The following is a 21,739-nucleotide window of genomic DNA, read 5'->3' as shown; positions in this document are numbered from 1 at the left end:
ATGCGGTCATCGAAATGTGCAACAACAAGGGGCAGGAAATTAAACGAACTGCAAATGCTCTGAGACCAACAAAAAAACAACAAAAAAACAGAGGAAGGAAAATAACACCCACAACCGACACACACACACACACACAAAAATCCTCTCAATCATCAATAGTAGTAGCGAATATTGGCCAACCGTTTCCAGTTAGTTTAGTGGTCGGAGGCAAAAGCCTAATTTCGCATAGTGTGACACAAAGTTAACCAACGATAAGCCGAATGGAGTACAAAACCATGAAACTCATGACAAACGTCGAGTATCCTTTTCATGCCAGATAAACATCCGTTTTTGTGCAGCAATTATCAGGGACCAGTTCATTTATGTGTCCATGGTTGTGTCTGTGTGTATGTGTAGCCACAAAAACTGATTACTCTGTTCAATAATAGTCGAAAATGCATATCCTGGCCTCGGTTCCACTTCCGCCGTCCCACTTCCTGGGGCCAAGCGATTGCCCTTCTGTCTTTCAGGGTCAAAAATCTTGTTGGTGTTGTTTTGGACGTTATTAAATTTATTCAATACTTTTAAAGTGGTCTTAAGTGTAAGCATATTTAACAAAAAAATTAATTTAGAAAACAAAAGAAAAAAAAAACAAACAAAAAAAGAGTACAAACAATTAATAAGGGAAAATCGGTTTATATATATATGTATATAGCAACTTAAGGCTAAAATAATACAAAAAAAAAAAAAAATACAATACAATAAAATAATGTACACATAGGATAAGGTTTGGGAGGGGGGAGGAAGCGGACTTTCAAACCAACAAAAGGTCAAAATTCAGTTCAGAACTAAAAATGAAATTTGTTTGCCCCTCCCAAATAAAGGTACAGGATAATTCACATATTTAACAGCCAACTTGGACTATATAAGGAGTCTAAGAATCCTTAGTCGACGCCGTTGTTGACGTCGTCGTCGCTGTTGTTGTTGATGTTGTCTTTTCTGGATTATCCTGAACATAGCCGCGATTATCAATGCCATTGGCAACTGGTGGCGTATGCTCCACCAAAGACTCATGTATCACATTGGAAATGATGCCATTCAACTGACCCTTTGCCTCACTGGCCAAGGCTAAAGCCTCAATGGCATTGATATTGCCATTGGGATCCTTGACAGCATTGCAGGCATTTTCCTCAGCATCTGGACGGGCCAATTTACGGCGACGCTGTTTCAACTGGAAACGGTACATCCATCTGGATAAGGGGATAATCAGAAAACCAATCATTAGATAAAAGTTGAAAAATAAAGAACAGCAACAACAACTTACAAGAAAATAACCACCGAAAATGTTGTAAGACCTCCACCAAGCAAAAAGAAGGCACCCGGCAATACTCTCAATGTTGCCGCATACAATGTCGTGTACATGGGTGCAAATACCATGGGCATGAGAGCTTCAGCCACACCGAATAATGAATTCACTTTGCCCAATTCATCCTTCGATACCAGCTTGGTGGCTATCGAACGCATCGCTATGAATGCCGTGCCATTGAATATCTCCACCAGGCCACCCAGATACATGTGCCACGGCAATGTGGCAAAGGCATAGACAAACGATGAGAGAATTTTCGATGTGCTCGATAGGACACCAACTAGAGCATCATCGATATTCAATTTATGGGAGAGTACACCCACACAGAAGATCACACCAATCAGGCCCGTGAACATGGCATATGTGGAAAAGAAACTGAACTCCACTTCAGACCAATTGAAACGGAAGCGTGTGAACAGATACGATACGGCCATTTCACCGTGTAATGGTCCAATGATCACCATGACGACAATCATCAGGAGTATGACACGTTTGCGACGTTGATTCTCGCCCTTCTGGAAGGCCACACGGAATGTCTGCACCACATGCTCTTTGTCAAAGAAATCGGCCAGCAGACTCTTTTGTGGTATTTCACTTTTCTCGGGACGTGCCACTGGTTCCTCTAGGAAAAAGAAACCATACACAAAGGCAAGTACATAGAAGGCGGCCGATATTGAGAAAACACCATAGAAACCAATTTGCCTGAAAAAGACAGACGATATAACAAATAAATTCTCAATCTCTCTCTGTCACTTACTTGAGCAGGACTCCACTAAATGCCATGCCAATGGGTACACCCACAGAAAAGCAAACATTGAGTATACCAATTCTAAGGGTACGTTCCTCTTCGGTGGTTATATCTGCTATATAGCTAAAGACACCCATTAGCATGGTGAACCAACCGCCGCTTAACGATGGAAATATTGCCTCAGTTAAGGCCGCCGCCTCCATTGGAGCATTCTCGAAATAAACGCATAACATTAGACCAACCACGCCCAGAAATTCACCCACAACTGGTATAAGAATGCAGGGTTTGCGCCTACGATGACGATCACTCCATGAGCCCCAAAATAGGATCAATAGGCAGGGAAACATAGATTGTATCACTGTCTTCCATGCAGCCATACGTGCCACCATTTGCTGAACAGTTTCCTCTTCCCTGTAAAAAACAATTTTGAATTCATTTCATCTCTTCCCCTGTCTTTCTCTCATCATTCTCTACTCACATCGTATAGTTGGCTGTTTGGCGACGTGTGAGAGCATCACAAACCACATCTCCGTAGTTCATATTGACACGACAGGCCTTTTCTAGATTGAGATTCTGTGTTGCCAAATTGGATAGGACACTGGGCATTATGTAGGCAGCCAGAATGGGCTCGACAGTGATATTGTTGGCCACCAAACGCAGTTTCTCCCGCCAGGTGCGTTTTCCAGTTGGCGGAGTAACCGCTGAAGCGGTCGAGGAGTTCTTTTTCATCATATCGGGATCGGTTTTCTCCGGCAAGGACGCATTGGCGGTGGGCGTGACGTTGGCTGTTGTTGGTGGGCGTGACGCATGATTAATGGTTGATGTGAATTTATTATTTTGCTTGGTAGTTAAATCCAAGCTGCCGTCCTTTGGTGACATAATGCGTGAATTTCAATTCACCTGTAAAAAAAAAAAAAAAACCTGGTATCAGTTCATTTGCCTAAAAGTATGCAACCAAAAAGTTTTCATTTGTTTTTTTTAACTTTTATATGTTTTTAGAGAGATATGCATGCAAAATTTGCAATTTTTTGACATTTTTAAAGTATGCTAAGTTTCGCTTAAATTGAGGTACAACTTTTTAAAATCGTTTTGAAAATGACTAAAATATTGTCTAAGGGAAATAGATGAAATCATCAAAGATTATTTAAACTAATTCTTAAATATTCTCAAATATATTACTCTTTCTTTGTAAATCTCTAAGTCTTTTACATTTTTAAACGATTTTCCAAATTCAAATATCGGTTTTCTTATCAAAAAGTAATTGTTAAACCTTAGAAAAAAACTGAAATTTGACCAATTTACGTACAACATCATGATTAAGATTTAGAAATCGGCAAATTAGCGAAAATATAGTATGTACAAAAGGCAGATTAACCAAAAATAAGTTCCAAAAAAGTATAGTTGAAAATTTTCAAAAAATTCCAACAATACTCAACTGAAACTTTTCTATTTGCTATTTATTTGGTTCGGTTCTTCCCTATGATTAGAAATTGAAGTATGTACACATGTAACTACATCTTCTTGTGAGACTATGTTGAAAAAAATTCACCCAAAGCAAACATTTTGCAACTATTGTAATAAAGAAACACTTGTAATAATCTTCAAAATGCCGCAAATGTTTTTAGCGCGAATTATCAGCTGAGCTCTGCACAATAGTAATGCATTGATACGGGTTTAATGCCTTTGATTATGGGAGCTGAGCTGAGCTGAGGGATGAGGGAAGGTACAAATAGTTAGGTGGCTTGTTCTAAACCACAGCACTTGTGTAAATAGCAGTACATACATACAAAAACAGAAATACAGAATATACAGAAAATACACAAAACACAAACATAAGTGTAAACACAAAATGCACTTGGCAAAACAATTACAAGTAATTTTTGTTTCTTGTTAATGGGATTTTCAAGCCAAACAAGCGCAGATAAAACGAAAGGCACGAGTAATCATCATCATCAAATCGAAAGGCCTTTTTGTGAGCAAACTCAACTCAAGTCAAGCCAACTTAACGCAACGCAACGCAACACTCAAGTCAATTCGACACGACTCAACTTTAATTACATTTGTTAAAAATTCACATGAAAACTAACTTTATCATGTGTGTTTCGAACATGTTTCATTAAGACACTATTTGACAAGCGACCAACGACGATAATGATAATAATGATCATCGTTGTCGTCGTCGTGATGCTGGGACAAAAGGAAAACCCAAGACAAAATGATATGATAAGACCAAAGTAAATTCCTAATTAGATAATGACAGAAGATGGCAACGAAAGAAGTGAAACCAAATCAAATAGTAGAACAAACTCGAATAAATCTAGTTAAAATAATCAACAAACAGTCAAAAACTCATTGTCAGACATAATGTCAACAAAAGTCGGCAAAATGACTTTTGATATGATAATTCAACAATTTTTGTATACCAAAGATTACTTTTTTTTTTTTAATTCCATTTGCCTGTTTTCAGCAAATATTTTACAAATTTCATTTATCAATTGAGTTATTTTTGTCTATGGAATCTATAAAGAGATTAAGTGGACATATTAAAAAGTAGAAGTTATCCCCTTTTTATACAGAATTTAATAAACATGTAAAAATCAAATCATAAAATACTATTTACATTGTAATACTCAATAATTGAGCTATAAAAACTTAAACTTGAAATAATTTTAAATGCTTTATATTCTACATATAAGAAAAAGAGAGGAAATTTAAAATTATATAACTCATTAATAAAGTAATTGAACTTTAAATCATTGTTTATTGCACTTGTTATCAAAATTAATTATGACTTTTTAATTACTGATTATATATACATTTATTTATTCATAATAGATGCTAAAAAGTTTCAATAAAAATCACAATTTATGGTTTATGATCGGAAAAAGTGATTTTAATGAGAGATATATAAATAGATAGGTTAAGACAACAAAAGTTCAGACTGGAATAATAATATTGAATGAATAAAGATTAATGATAGTTGAAAGAAATTTGATATACCTATATCTAAAATTGAGAGCGAAATGCATTTATGATTTTCTTTATTGTTTATAGTATTCAAATATGAAATAATTAATGACCATTGACTGCTAACTGATTGCTAATTTCTCAGTTAGTTAGCACTCAGTCGGCTGACATGTCTTGCCCATTAAGCAAGTGACAAAAATTTAGCCAAGCTAATTGACCTTGACTGTCGCACGCACACACACATGTACCCAAGATATAGTACATATCTCTGTCTGTGTGTGTGTGTGTGTGTCTCTATATAGAACGACCAGCGACCCATAAAGTGCACTTTTGCTAGCCACTTTTAATTTTCAACTTCCGCCTAAAATAAAAATACACAAAAGCACAAAAAAAAACACACACTCACACACACTCGTACACACACACACAAACGAAAACAAGAAAGAAAATAAATGAAAGAAAAAACGAATGAAGGGGAGGCTATTAGGTATTTTGGGGGTAGAGAAAAACTGAGATGACGCAGTCGGCCAAAAAGACGAAAATTTAGTTTAAGCTTGAGTTAATTATGACAATTGTTGTTGCTCTGCCATATATATATATACATATAAGTATATATATTCTCATACAGTGGATATCAACTTATCAGATTATTTCGCTTTGTGCATTGTTCACATTTGTTGGCTAGGTAGAAACAACAAGGAGGAGGGGATTATGGGATTCGAGGAATAAGAAACCGCATCGGGAGCGGGTGTGGTGTTGGCGAAACATTACTTTTGTTTACTCTAAATTGGCTTTAATTGTAAAAAATTAGAAATAGAAATGAGGGAATAGAAATGGAAAATGGAATGAAATGAAATGACTCGAAGCAATTTGCATTTGAATCATTTGGCTTAGGCAGAAAATCAGTTGGCCTAAGACGACTAATTGCAGCTGGTTTCTCTACTTGTAGTTTAGTCTATTTCAAAGGAAATGCAAATGTTCATACATAGACTATATACGAGATCCATGCGATATTTACTACATATGTATGTATGTACATATATAGTAGACGATAAACGTGTTGTAACTAATGACAGATAATTTGGCGGTAAGTTAAAAGGGTTTTGTATCCCGTAAATGATATATAGGATAAGGGCATTATTTATTCTCTTGATCAGCATAATTCGCACACGAATCGATCTAGAGATCTATATTCGATTGTCTTTTATTCATAGATATACTCTACACTACTTGGTCTGGGTTTTCAGCTCTTTGCTAAATAGAATTGAATCAGTAATTTGTAATCAATTGGTAGTTAGTTCTATTGCAGTATTGTGACAGTTGGTTTTATTTTTTAAGACACAATTGAATCACTATTTACAAAAAACACAGAGTGAATTAATATGTTTTTTACCTTGGCAGTTTTTCTTACGCTGAACTTGGATACTTGCATCTAATCTATAAGTTAGACTTTAACTTCGATTATGACCAAATTTGTTTAATACTTTTTTTGAGGGGGAAAGTCGTAAACGATCTTAACTATTAGGACTTAAACTTTATTCAATAATATATATGATCACATTGTAATTTGGGCATATGATCAAGCTAAAAGCATGGGGATGTGATATAAGAGAACTTGGCCCCCTAAAGTACGCAATAAGTAATAAAACAGTTCTCTTTTTGAAACATATGTAAAAATAAAATTATATTTAAAGCAAATAATCCTTATAGACAATTTAAAAAGACATAATATTTTTGAAAATAATGAATATTTTTCAGCCTATGGCATACTTTAAGGGGCAAACCCCATAAAGCCGCCTGTGGTTCAAGTTGAGTAGTAAAGTGATTTCATTTAAACTTTGAAAGCAAACAAGTTGCCTCACTTTTAATTATAAGTGCGTTAATTACTTTTATTCACATTGCTGATCACCAAGTGAACTGGGGACGCTTTACTCAGGGTGATGAGGGGAGCGATTCTTTTCACACCATCTCTTAAACTAATTACAGAAAATTTTACAAGTCATCTTGAAGAAAATTTGTTAAACTGTGTAAAATCGAATAGCATCTTGTTTTGCAAAAACACACAAAAAAACTTGTTATCAAGTAGAAATTGTCAACCCAAAAGATGTCACTTGTATGCCAAAAACCAGTTGTTGTTGTTCATTGCAACTGGCCGAAAGTGGCCTCCCACACATGCTGCTAGCCACACTAGCCCCTAGCCTCTAGGCCCTATACGCTCAGTTCATTGCCTGCTCCGACACAGTCATAATTCGCCAAACGTGCGTTGAACCCTATTAAAACAGATAACAGCGATGCGAACACAAATTGTCGTGGCTAAAATGCAAACAAAAAATTTCAACAATTCTCTACATACATCAGAAACGCACACGTTCATATTATGAATTATGTATGTACATATATTCTTTTTACCATGATTGCAATTGAGGTCACCCTCCGTTTTGACTCTACAACATCGAATCGATCACGTTTCACCAACGAATCACCTATTTTGGCATTTCCTATATTGCTGCAAGGTCTATTTGCTATCTATTTCCATCAGGAAATAATAATAATAATAATCATAGCTAAATGCGTTTTGCCCTTTTTGGCCGGGGAGGGCATTATACAGAGGCAAAAGGGCGGAGACGGCCAGCTAACCTGCTGAGGGGTTCAAATTTAGCCACAATGTACAAACTAAATGTCCGATTGATTGATTAGTAATTGGTAGAAATTGTTGTTTATGGATCTGGATAATAACTAATCAAACTGCGTCTTAAATAAACTTGAAACTAAATACTTCAAAATCTCTACTGGAATTTCTACAGCAAACAAATTGTAATTTAAGTTACTTTGAAAATAAGATGAATGTTAGATTTATAAATAAATTTTTTGGGGGAATCCCATATCTCTAGATCCGCCACTGGCTGCGATTGAAAAGAGGTCGGGTTAATAAGTACATGACTCTGAAAAAGTTGTATGAAATTCGGGAATAACTATTTTAAATCACAAGAAAACATACATATATCTTTTCCTTCTATGTACTATATTGTTATTTAGTAAGTTGAAGTAATAATTTAAAAATATATATCAACAAATTTGAATGATTATTTGAACAAATTTGTGTGAAATATTAAAAAAGTTCTAATAACAATTTTTAACATTTAGTTTATTATATTTTATTTTCATAAAGACCCAAATAATTATTTCATCATTCTCATAGTTTCTGTCTATATAAAATATTTTTATCTAACAAATTTAAATGATTACTTTGAACAAATTAGTCTACACTATTAAGTCTAAGATCAGATAAATATATCCCTTTCTCAGTTAAGTCGAATGACTCTAAGCATGACATAAAACTACTGATCAGAACACATCAGTCTGGGGTATATAATTAAAGACTAGACTATCAATATCAAATAGAAACCTATATAATTTAAAAATTTCTTGATTTCTATCTCTTTGATTTGGGAGAATTGTCAAACAAATTATACACAGAAAGAAAGAAAGAAAAAAACGATATAAGAGAGATAAATAACAAATTAAAGCAATGACAATTAATTTGATTAATTTTTTTCACAGATTTTGTGGTTGGAGAAAACACGCACACACAGACACACAAACAAACGCACACACAAACAAACACACACACATACATACATACACATATATATAAATGATGAGCATTGAGTGGCGGTTAATAAAACAAATGGAAAATTGTTACTAACTATAATAATTTTCAACTTTTTTTGTTGCGTTTTGTTTTGTTTTGGTTTTTGTTTTTTTTGTTTTGCTTCTGCCCATTTCCGGCTGCTGACAAAACTTTTCACACAACACAACAGAACAAAATGTAAGTGAGATGGTCAGACGCCTGCGGGGAATGGGATTGATGGTGGGGGGGTGGTGACATGGAGGAGTTGGATGTAGTAGGTGGATGATGGGTGGCAGTGACGGGCAACGGGGAAAGTTGCCCCAAATTACCCATTACGTTATTAATTGCATGTCTGTCACAGCAAATAAATAGAGGGCGGCAGTGTGTATGACATGACAAATACAAAATATATATATAAAGAAATTTATATATATATGTATACAGGTACATTATAGTCAAAGCTTTTGAGTGTGTGCGACATACACTTTGCTTTAGTCCAAGCCTAAATTGAAAACAATTAAATACAATTAGCTGGCAAAAAAAAAAAAAAGAGATAATAAAATTAAATAAAATAAATACACGAATACTTTTCTTTGGCCTTTAACGAGGGCTATTCCCTGAATAAGTCGCTTCATGCTTGAATACGCCAAAAAGGTTTCTTCTTTAATAATTTTTATCAACAATTTGATGTTGAAATCTCTATCCCTCTCCCCCTCCCTCCCTCTCTCTCACACTCTCAGTTGGCTTATCTATATTGTTTCATGTTCTGCGTTAACTAATTGCCACTTGATCTCTCTGGATTATATCTATATGCACGCATGTGTATAATAAAGTCATCAGATCATTTGTCAACCTACAAGTAGATGGGAAAAATCGTATTTAAGTGATCATTGCTTAATGCTCATACACAACTGTACTTGTACTAATGCAAATACTTATGGACTGACCCTCGTATTTATGCACAATTCAATGCCAAAATAAAAACTACAACAAATGAAGAGCTCTAAAAATAGTCAAACGCACAAGCCGGACATTCGCTGCGGCGGCAATTCCGGCAATACACAACAACAAATGGAAGGAAACACACACACACACACACACCCGCACATAGTGGCACACGCACACACACACACACACACACACACACACACACACACACACAAGCAAACAAAACAGAAATTTCAAATAAATAAATAGGTAAGAGACAAAAAAAAATCAAAAAATAGATAGTTAAAAGATGTCAAAAAAAAAAAAACAAACTAACGACTTTTGAGTACAAAAAATAACAAAACAAAAACCACCCGCTTGATCTCTCTCTCCCCCCTTTGCACCACTCCCCGCATTGCCCAAAAATTTAATACAAACAAAACAAGAAAATCGCCAAAAAGAAACCCACAAAAAACTTGAGCAAAAACAAAAACAAAAAACGTTTTGTTTAAATTAAGCATTTGACTTATAATTAAATTAATTGGTTAGTTAAATGCCTAAAATTATTTGTAATGATATTAAATATTTTTCTTATTGTTGCTGCTGTTGTTGTAGTTGATATATCTGTTTTTTCTTTTTTTTTATTTTTTTTTTGCTATTGTTATTCATGTAACATGCAAACACACTCTGGGAAAATTATCAGTGGCGTCGAATTGCAATAAAGTGGGGGAAGGGTTACCCCCACCACAATTTTTCTTTGTGAATTTACATAGTTTTCAAATGTTTGTTCGTTCTGATTAATGAAATGATTAACACATAGAAAAAAGATGACAGAGTTTGCCTATAACAAATACTTGTTTTAATGATTAAGATTAAGACATTCTCATCTTTTGCTAGAAAGTCGAAAGCCAAAGAAAAGACTTTAAATGTCATTTTACCAAATATTTATCCGACAGATAGGTACATATGTACATATACAATATAGTCATTCAGTTTAATTAAATTTTTACAGAATTCTAGCTCATTATGTGAACTTAATTAGTTTAGTTTAATAAAAATAGCATAAGAAGTTAACAACTTTTACTGGCCAAAGTAATTATAGAAACAAATTCACACAAAAGAAATTTATAGATGGAATTTATCATTACAATGTTTAATTTTGAAACTATTACTTGGATAATAACACTATTATTTACCTAAAGCTCTATTATTGAGCCATCTATCCTATATTGGTTATAGATGCTCGGTTCGGCTATAACTGAATTGAGCAATTTCTGTGGTATAGAGAGACGATCCACAAGCCAAATTCAAGATGGGTTCGCATTGCTCCAAATAGATAGACACACGGACAGTATGACCAAACGACAGACGGACTTGACTATGAGGACTCGTCTTGTTATGCTGATCATAAATATATATACTCTACGTGGTGGAATATGCTTCTTCTATTTATAGTCCATTTCTATTTTCATTATAAGGGTATACAAATTCTTTATATTTATGTTTCATTATGTTTATGTATACGTACGTATGTATGTGTGTACCACTCAATAAAACCTTTCAAATGTAACCCCTTAATTAAAGTAACCAAAAGCTATCTAAATTTAAGATGAAAAAGTTACTTTATCAAAAGGGTTAATAAAGAACTTCAAAAAGAAAGTTATTGCAACAAGTCAAAAACTGAAGATTTAGATGGCCAATAAATTGGTCATTTAATATTAATTTGGCTAACTAAAACAATTGGAAATCATATGTTTTTTTGAAGTGTTTAACTTGTTATAATAACTTAATTTATTTTGTTATTTTCCCTTTTTATTTACGCCCATGAAAATTTCACACACACACACATACACTTATACAAATGAAAGCAAATTTGATTTAATTTACATGTCTTTAATGAAATTAGTCAAAACGACTTCACACACAGCGTCAAAAAAAACACACACACACACACACTCACTCACTTTCAATAGTTGTATTTATTTTGGGTTCTCTTCTCAATTTTTGCCAGGATTTTTTCAAAGTTTTTCTTATTGACGTTAATATTTTTGGAGTTGTCTATTTTGTAAGTTGTTTTTTCCTTTTTTTGTTTTTTTTTTTTGGATTTTTGTTTTATTAAATCACAATTTGAAATAACATTTTGTTTTGGTCCAGCGGCTTGTAAGAGCTTGTAAGATAAATTGCTGCTCTTCACTCTAGTTAAACGATATATAGAGACTATCTAGCTAGTTTATGATCTGTGGATTATGTGTGTCTGTCTAAACCAGCGACGTTGAGCTGAACTCAGCGACTAAATTTTCGTATTGAATTTGATGAGCGACGCTGCAACCAGCCGTCGACGACGCGACGTCGACAACAACGACGACGGTAACAGCAGCAGCAGCAACAGCAGCAACAACAACAACAACAACAGCAACAGCAACAAAACAGTGTTTTAGAAACAGCAACACGGCAACATTTCTGTGTCTCCCACATTTCACATTCGTTTGCCACGATCATCGCGTCGTGTTGTCAAAAGCCGCGCTACAACCGCCGCCGCAGACTTTGACGTTGACGTTGACGTTCGATAAGCAGCAGCAACAACAACAACGAATGAAAAGAAATTGTCAAATTCCAGTTGAATTTTCAACTATCACCATATATACCTACCTATGTATATATGTATAACATAGAAGCTACCTACCTCTTTATGTCTATCAGTTATAACGCCCTGAAGGTTTTTTCCGCATTCCAATTTCTATGAAGGTCTTTTGCATTATCTCACTTAACTTTACAGGACACCATAAACTAATTGTAATCAAAATCACAAAAAACTAGGTCACTTACATTACTTAATGATGATGTAAGGACGAATTTCTTACATAAACTGGCATTTAGTTATATTTGTTGTTCCTTTATTCTATTCGATAGTTGTCAATAACAATAAATTAGAAACCACATTAGAGCAATAGTTATGGCCAAGTTAAAATGCGTAAATCATTTTATATAAATATACAAATTTTTGGGTTTAACCACACAAAATCTACTATAAATATAATACACAAATTAGGGGAAATTTTTTGTTTTGTTTTACTAATTAAGGCAAAATTAATGGTAATTCACTTGTCCAGTCACATAGATCACAATGAGTTATAAAACTGTTTAACTTTGTGCATCTGTTTCTTAGTAAGTAACTAACACTAGCCATAAAAGCAAACCAACTGCATTTTAAGTTAAAAGCCCTTTGTTTGTTTTCAACTATAAGTGAGAGCTACTTAGTAAAAGAATACATCAAAGAAAATGAATCATTTCGAGCATGGACAGAGCTGGAAAATATTTTCGAGGGTGTGTCTAATAAAAAAAATTTAGAGCTTTGGATAAGTTTGAGGATTTATTGAAGTAGTTCGACCATTTCGGAGGTTCACTTCAAAAGCAAAAAAATATAACAAATATCGACACTTCGAGAGGTATTTAAACCCCCAAGATTCACCCCTAGATTCACGTCCATAATTCTGGGAAAATTAAACAGAAAGGTGAGGATGATTAAATAAGAATATAACTTAAAAATACTTGTAATCAATCTATCCAAGGATGCTATTTCTTAAATCAATTAATTTTAATACTTTTGAGTGATTAATCAATTCAATTAAATACTTCTAAACGAATTATCTATGAATTTCAATACCTTTGAAATATTTTAAAGTTTATTTCAAATTGTTTTTGCTATTCAAAAGCTCCATCGTATTTCTATTATTGATATAAATAAACAAATTTTTATTTAAACATTCCAATTTATGACATTTGAATGCGATTTTTTTTGTTTTTGTAGTAACTTCAATTATACAATTATATTATTTACTAATTTTAATGCAAAATACACTTAGTCATCGTTATGATTTTTGATGAATTTAATAAACAAAAGTCTAAATTCCTCTCTATTTATATTTCTAAAGAGTTCTAATTAAATTTTAATAGCATATTTTTGCAATTTTACGGTCTAACAATCAATCCACTTACTGAGGAAAAACTATTTATTTTTGGAATATATTTTTGTGTCAATAATTTACATGAATCTTTTCCACATAAAAATTATAATCGTTTTGTTTGACTAGTAAACAATTTGTTATATATGGTAAAGTTTTCCCCCTTTTTTAAATAAAATACAAATTCTGATTTGAGATTATTGTTAAATCGTGTCCGAATTGTCTTCACTTTTCATTTCTATGAATTACAAAAAAAAAATACAAAATTAACTTTCAACAATTTATTGTAATGACTTTTTGAATTAACCAAATACAATGGATTGAGGGAATCGTGCGAGGGGGGGGGGAGAGGGAGGGAGGGTGTAGAGGTGCACGTGCTAAACACTTGATAACAAGGTGAAGGCCCAACAACTACTTCAACATTGTCGGAGTCGCCAAAAAGTGCTAACGAGCAAAGAAAAATCAAAAAAGAAAACAAAACAAGACGGCGGCAGAAAAAAAAAACAAAAAAAAAAATAGAGGGGCAAATAAAAAATTGCAAATTAACAACCAAATTGACGCATTTTAGGCATTAAATGAAAATGACAATATAAATTCATTTAATTTGTAATAAAAACAAAATTAAAACAGCTCAAAAGATTAGTTAGTTTTTCTTGGGTTTATATTTTTTGATCGTTTGTTTTTTTTTTAATTTCCACTTGAATTCAATTGAATTCAAGGTGCAAAAGCGGCAAACAATTTTGCTCTGGCCATTAAGCTGAAATTAATTATGATTTTTGCATTAACTTTAATTGGTCTAAGAGAGCTTTATGGGCGGACAGTGGGGAGATTGGTTCACTGCACTGGCCCAGGGCCTTGCATCACGCCCCTTTTGGGCCTTGACTTACCAAGCCGCCGTCAAGCTGCAATAGTCAACTGCAATGGATGAGTTCTCAGTTGTCGATTCTCTTGGCGTCTCTGCTCAAGTGTAACCGAGAATTTAAGCCCTAGAACAAGCAGCTTGGCCCTTGCCCACTACCCACCGTCCATTCGCCCATCACACCCCACCACCACCCACCCCCACTATAAGTCCAGCTTATTAAAAATAATTTATTTATTTGGTAATTTGATGCAGCTAAACACAAATAATAATAATAATAATAAAAAGTGCAAAAAAATGTGCATTTTTGCTGTTGCAGTTGTTCATTAATTTCCAATTGTAATTATGTTTGCAACACTAGCTAACACTCTTCCCAACCCCCCCCCAGCCTCCAGCCCATCATTCCCACCATCCCCCCTATCCGCCCCGCAGGCGTCGTAATTATCTCTGTTGCTCTGCGTAGTCTTATGCAAATTTTCAATTGCAAAAATGCTTTGGCATTTATTGATTTGCTTCTGTTGCTTGTTGCTGGTTGCTGACTAAATGCAGAAGGGGTTGCCAACCAACAAGGGGCGGTACATTAGAGGTAGGGGGGGTTTGGTGTGTGGCATCGTGTCACATGACAAGCGACGATTAACGAACCGATTAAGTGTCGATAAATCAAAATAAATCATCAAATCAAACAATTGATGATGATGCAGTTGCTGCTGCAATTGTTGCCATGGGAAGATGATGCTTCTCCCATATCAAAACTTTCACTTTTCACCCGATTCCACTACCTAAGGTATTTTTCATAGTAATACAACGTTTGACAACGTTTTTCCCTTTTTTTCTAAGCAACATAATCTTTGCAAATTCACATACTTCACATACATTCACATACTTGTGAAGCAATTGGCTTAAACACCGTTTCACAGCACTATTTTATACTATTTTAAACAAGAAATAGTTGTGATGATCTTGGAATCTTTTTACTGTGTACTTAATATTTAGGTAAAGAAAATCCCGTTTCATTTGAAATGATAAATTGTTGCATAGCAGAACACTATGAAATAACATTTGATGTATATTTTACAATACTATACAGTATAAAATAGTGTTGTAAAGGCGTTGTTAAAAAATCTTGATACCATTTAATATTTAGATAAGTAAAGCATCATTCATTCATAATCACAATTAATAATTTACTTAAAGTTATAAACAAAACAAACTCACCTTCCAGGGTAACCAAAGTCTCATATAGATTTACATCAATTCCTGGCCAATACTTTCAAAAAATTTGCCACAAAAATCAGCCTCGAGCCAATTGCGACAGATTTGCAGCTGGATGGGCCCCGCCGGTAACTAGCCGGTAATGCCTTGACACATTTCTCATTTAATCGTTAATCACATAGAGTCTCGGTCATACATAACTTTTACTTCACTTCACACTGCTCTCCCTTTGTATGCATAGATCGCGGACACTTTCACTTGGCTAGTTTTGATCATATGTAGGTAAACAAAATATCAAATTGATTAATTAGACTTGCTAATTGACAATATATCGACGACGAGTTTTTTTCGCCTTTTTTTTTGCCGCATATAATTTATTAATGATGCGATGATTATTTTGCCGCTCATTATACGGAAGACTATAAACAAATATACATATATGTATGTATGTATAATACGTAGATGTAGTTGTTGATAAAATAAATACATAAAACATAAATGAGTTGGCAGCAGCAGCTGCCGGCGACATCGCCTCCAAGTTTCCCTTCCTCCGCTCCCTCGTGTACGCCGTGCTGTTGCCCATTTTTGGGGCAGGTGTCAAAAGTTTGCCCAGCGCAACGATAAATTATTAATAGCAACAACTCCACACAGACATTCAACTGGACGGAGTTGCCGCCAATGTCCGCAACGGTACAGATATAACGAGTTGTAGCTAATTTTGTCTAGTTTCACTCAGTCAACGACGAGTGTAGCCGCTGCTTGTGGGTGACTTGGCCAAAACACTCTGCTGAAGGTAACACAAAGAATACACAACCCAAAAAAAAAAAACAAAAAATAAACGCGCAAACTGTTTTCCTCCTAACACCCAGTGAATTAAATGTGTTAGAGTATATTTGGTTTATCACTATAGTGAATAACCAAGTAGACAAGTAGGAAAAACTGTGATCTAAGCATTGCTATATGCTACTATATATGCATATCATTCCCAATCAGTATCAACAATCAATTTATTGTTTGACTTTCCAATAGGATTTCATTGTGCAATCTCTTGATGCTGCAATATTTAATTTGCATTATATACAAATTGTCAAACAGACTACTATTTTTCTACTTATAAACATTGATTGACTTTTTCTTAGAAAAAAAAAACCATTCTTCCAGACCAGACTTCTGTGAAAATTATTCAATTACTTCATATTTCGAAAGAGTAGTAAAGATCGCTGGGTAAAACTAAAATTCTACATAGTTGGAGGAGATGTCATCGTTAGCTTAGATTTGTATATATTAAAATTTCTTAAATTATTTGTTTAAGATTATTGGAATTTCCACCACTGTATTTGCATTAACATGTTCTAAAAGCTTCTGTTACATGACTCATGACGAGCTTCTAACTCATGAAACCGAAATATAAAAATGACTTCTTTCTAGAATTCAAAGAGGAGAAGAGTTATTTTTCCTTACTCCACTCCACATGCTATTGAGCATTGGAGTTTTGTACCAAATGCAACTGGGCAGATCAAACATTGGCGACCATGACAGGATGTTGCACTTCGCAAGTCCCAACAATAGTTGAAAATCATTTTCTTGATAGTTAACGAATTCTTATTTACTTTTGAATCTTATTTAAAGGGTCTACTATTTCATATTAAGAAAAAGAAGTTAAATATAAAGCGGATTTAAGTAGCAGTAAGTAGATTTTTAAGCAATTAGATTTAGATATGTATTTCAATATACTTTTTAATAGATATATATGTCTTTTAATATACTCTATTTAGATATCATTTTCAATATGATACCACAGTCAATAAAATCATGGGGCAAGCTATACAAAAATCCAAATGAAATCTTAAAAAGATGACATTTTACCTTAAAAGTGGCTTATCTAAAGTATTCATTGATCAAATGTCCAAAAAAAATGTGGGTATATAGAGGCCTTTTTTAAGGAAAGAAGTGCCAATCTTAAGTAAGTCTGAACATCAGGATTGTTTTCAAAATCTATTTACAAGTTCAATTTGTCTGAATCGGAACCGATGTCTGATTTAAGTGTAAAAGTAAAAATTGACGATGATTTTCACAACCTCAGCAGACTTTCACTTGCTTTTTTGAAATTTGAAAAAAAAACTTTGTCCCAAAAGGGTTAAGAGACCTTATATTAGCTCAAGAACAGTTTCATTTTATATCCTAATCTAAACTGACTTTGGAGTATACAAAAATGTACAAATATCACAATAAAGTGGCAGAAATTAAATAAAACCCACTGAAAATTTTGTAATTTTATAATTAATTGTATTTAAACATAAACACATAACATTTATGGTGAAACCTTAACATACAAATGTCTAGGAACCATCTTAATCTAAATCTATGAGAGAGTATAGAAAATGAAATTTAAGTAAGACCTTTAGTATGATTCATAAAAATTTGTTGCCAACTTTGGACTATTTAAAGCATCACGAACTAAAAATTGTACTTTTTATTTTTACTAGCTCAAAATACACTAAATTGAAAAGGATTGAAAAATAATTTTGAAACTTCCTATTATACATTTTTTTAATGAAATTTCGTTTTAGATGATTTTTTTTTTGAGCCACTAGAAATTTTGCAGTCATAATCAAGGACGTATTCAGATATGGGCAGGGTAAGGTTAAATGTTACGGTTTTTATAAGGAGTTCAGTGTAGTTAAGCTGAAATTGTGCCCATGTTTGTTTTATTAATTCTTTTTATTCAATTTGTTTTAATATAAAACTCTATTTGTTTTCTTTTTCGGATTCAAATCTCAATTTACTACAAAAACTTGTTCAAAAAATAACTAATTTAAAACTAATTTAATTGATGAGCTTTGGGGACTTTCGATTAAAAAATTATAAAGATAAAAGTTGAACAAAGTCTTTCAAGAACGTAAATGATTTAACCCGGCATATGATAGAGTGTTTTAACAGATAGATCATTACCTTGATGTGTCCAGTTTTGAATAAAAAATTATTATTTTCATACTTTATGAAAAAGAAGACTCCAAAATGACTCTATTAAAATCAAATTTTTGTGCATATTTTAATAGATGAGTAACAAATATGACTATAAAATGATAAAGAGAAGAAGGAATAAGCAAATTATCATTCGGGTACAAGTTTATCTCCGACAAAGAAATCAATTATGGTCAAAAAATCTCTATTTTAATCAAAAGGAGTTTTCGAAAAAGATTCGATTACATTTTGATTTTAATTTGACTTCTTTATTTAAGTTCTGTTCTTTGATAATTGTCCTAGTAATTATCTAATTATGTGACTACATTGACGTGAGTACAGAACAAAAATTGTGTATGTTGGTAGAATTTATGGCTTACAATGAAGTAAAAGAAGAAATTATACCAAAAATTTTCTGAATGAGGGATGTGGAAAGGAAAGAATGCATAAGGCATATTGTCTGGGTACAGCTTTAACGCCAGATCCGTATATGATCATAAGTTTTATAGTTTTATAATGACTCACACTGATTGCAGTTTGATACAAATTTCTCTTTTGAATTTCTAAAAGTAAAACTTTGTATCTTTAAGATACTTTCATAGTTTGAGCTTAGCATGTCAACTGCACCCTGGGGTAAGAATATCAGCTACTTTCGCTTTATGTGGCTTATTTCTGCTTACAATATGTGTGGTCAAATAAACATATATATATATATCTAACTTAAGATATACATACTTCTATATATATATATATTTATTTATTATCTTATATGGCCCCCAAGTTGCATGTGAGCGGTCAATTTAGCTGGTCAAACTGAACCAAAAAAGTAGGAAGGAAACACCCAAGAGGGGACCTTGTGTTGTATTACCTCCTTCCCCCGGTTTGTATCCTTTTTCCTTGTTCGTGAACCGCTGATAAGAGGTCGCAATGTTGTGGCATAGTTGTTGGTATTGTTGTTGTTGTTATTGCTGCTGTTACTGTGACCGGCATATGCTGCTCCTCCGGCTGCTGCTGATGCTGTCTTCCATTTCGCACTAAGCCTTTGTTTGCCTCTGGCCTACCCAAGATGTTGCTGATGTTTCTTCAGATTTTTTTTTTATTCTCCTTTCCTCTGAGTGGTGATGGTGGGGAGGCGAGTGGGGGTAGTCGTGGTGGTTCGTTTTTTTTATGACTTTATCAACGTTTATGGCCCGAGCCGTGGCTCCCAGGAGGATTTGTGCCAACAGTTGTGTGGCTTTATTATTGCATCATTATAACATGTTTTTTTTTTGTTATATTATACATACATACATACCTAAGTCAAAAAGAAAAGGATGCTGTAGCTGAAGCCGATAATGATGATGCTGGGTAGCAGCATCGGCTGATGACGATGATGATGCCAACGTCTCCAACACCACTTTAAAGTGCCCTGAACTTGATTAATGAATGGCAAAAATGCTGAAAAGTATGCTACAAACAACACTCTCACACTAGCACACATACACACATTAACATATATTCACCCACACTCAACATGTCAACGACACGGCAGCAAATGAATGAATGAATGAAAGAAAATCCTTGACTAACAACAACATCACCTTAACAAAAAACACATGTACATGCATAAAGGAGATGGAAAAACTGAAGAGAACACAAAAACAGAAATGAAAATTGGCTCACAACTTGGCAGCTAATTTAATTTTTCTATTCTTAGCAGGTAGAGGGGGGAGGAGAATAAACTGCCGGGGAGGTTGTCTGCTTGAAAAATTGTTTCAAAATTTGGATTATACTTTTCTAATTGCTAAAGACACACAAGTGGCAACTGCTAAATAGCTTCGTCATTTTATTTGTATAATAGTTTTCGAGTGGACCAAGTTAATAAACATTTTCCACCCAAGTGTCTTCAGTCTTCTTTCAGTCTCACGTCTCCTCCATTTGGATTGCTGCTGCTTAAGAGTTTAACTTGGCTTACCTAGAAGTATGCAAGTGTTCTTTTCAACTGAATTATCTGCGTGTGTCGTCGTCTCGCTCTCACACTGGCTCCCACAAGTATGCAATGAATGTTTTGCTTGAAAAACCTCCCCTCTCCCCCTCCGACCATAATCTAAACTCGTACATCTTCACTCTCTACTTCCATTACAAATTTTCAACATCCTTTCGACTGATTTTGGTCTTGCCCCATTCCTGTTTCTTTTTGCCACTTAGTCCTTTTTGGAGAGTTACAAAAGTTGCTTGGGCTAGAAGGAGAGGGGGGGCACAAAACTTTGTTGCATGTCCGTTTTAATAAATTGGCTTATGATTGCCTTTCGATAAACTTTGCTAAAGTGAAATGCTAATACAACCAAGCGGGTCCCCCCACCCCCTTTCAACCACTATGACGACCATGATGACGATGACTTAAAGCGGTTTTCAAGCGAAAAACAGATATACATATGCACATACATATCTATACAAATGGCGAATGGTAGGGGTGAAGGTGGAGGAGACGGACATGGACACGGAACCGGTTGCGGATTCGCGCTCATATTCGTATCTTCGTGGAAAAGTTGGCGCCGCTTGCGTCGTCTCCATTTTGCTTCCTGGTAACAACAGTTTTTATGGCTTCCTGTGCAACGTTTAAATAGATACAACTCTCTCACACACACACACACACACACACACACACATACACACCTACACCGACATTACATTACCTTGGATGGTAATTTAAATTGCCATGTAACTGTGTGTGTGTGTGTGTGAGTCTGGATGAGTGTGCATCCTCTTTCTCTGTAATTTGCCAATAATTGAATTTCAACAATTTACAACATGAAAAAATTATCCAAGAATTTTTATTTAATTCAAATCATGAATGTTTATTCAATTGGAAAAACTCTTGCCAAATGGCAAATGGAAATGAAAATCTATATTTCGTTATTACTAATATGATTTTACAAAATTCCAAATAATTTAATTGATTAGACATAAAAAAACTGAAAGAAATATCAGTTAAAGTTTGATACGAATAAATTGGTCACACAATTTGATAAAAAGATGTTTTAAGAATTCAACTATTCAAGTCATTTACGATTGAATTAGTTTTTCACTATATTTTTTAGTTTATTAATGAAGTAGTTTCAGTCTAAATAAATAAATTCTAGTT

At 34.0% G+C, this 21,739-nt stretch overlaps 1 protein-coding gene across 1 annotated transcript; it reads right to left on the bottom strand.

The window, feature by feature from the left end:
- Positions 1-535: 535 nt before the first annotated feature.
- LOC6652909 (solute carrier family 46 member 3) lies at positions 536-11,879 on the bottom strand. Its single transcript, XM_023181321.2, has 5 exons — positions 11,583-11,879; positions 2,572-2,993; positions 2,103-2,504; positions 1,304-2,047; positions 536-1,229 (listed from the first exon to the last, which is right to left on the bottom strand). Exons 2-5 carry the CDS (start codon positions 2,970-2,972, stop codon positions 914-916), a joined length of 1,863 nt encoding a protein of 620 aa, XP_023037089.1. The 5' UTR covers positions 2,973-2,993; positions 11,583-11,879; the 3' UTR covers positions 536-913.
- Between the last annotated feature and the right edge of the window lie 9,860 nt (positions 11,880-21,739).

The sequence above is a fragment of the Drosophila willistoni genome, assembly GCF_018902025.1.
Source record: "Drosophila willistoni isolate 14030-0811.24 chromosome XL unlocalized genomic scaffold, UCI_dwil_1.1 Seg142, whole genome shotgun sequence".
Lineage (NCBI taxonomy): Eukaryota > Metazoa > Arthropoda > Insecta > Diptera > Drosophilidae > Drosophila > Drosophila willistoni.
This window is presented reverse-complemented; position numbering and strand designations above follow the sequence as displayed.

Coding starts and splice junctions, on each gene's coding strand:
- LOC6652909 (XM_023181321.2), bottom strand. CDS start 2,972: ATGTCACCAAAGGACGGCAGCTTGGATTTAACTACCAAGCAAAATAAT. Junction 2,048..2,102: donor TTTAGTGGAGTCCTGCTCAA/GTAAGTGACAGA, acceptor TGTCTTTTTCAG/GCAAATTGGTTTCTATGGTG. Junction 1,230..1,303: donor TTTTCGGTGGTTATTTTCTT/GTAAGTTGTTGT, acceptor CCCCTTATCCAG/ATGGATGTACCGTTTCCAGT.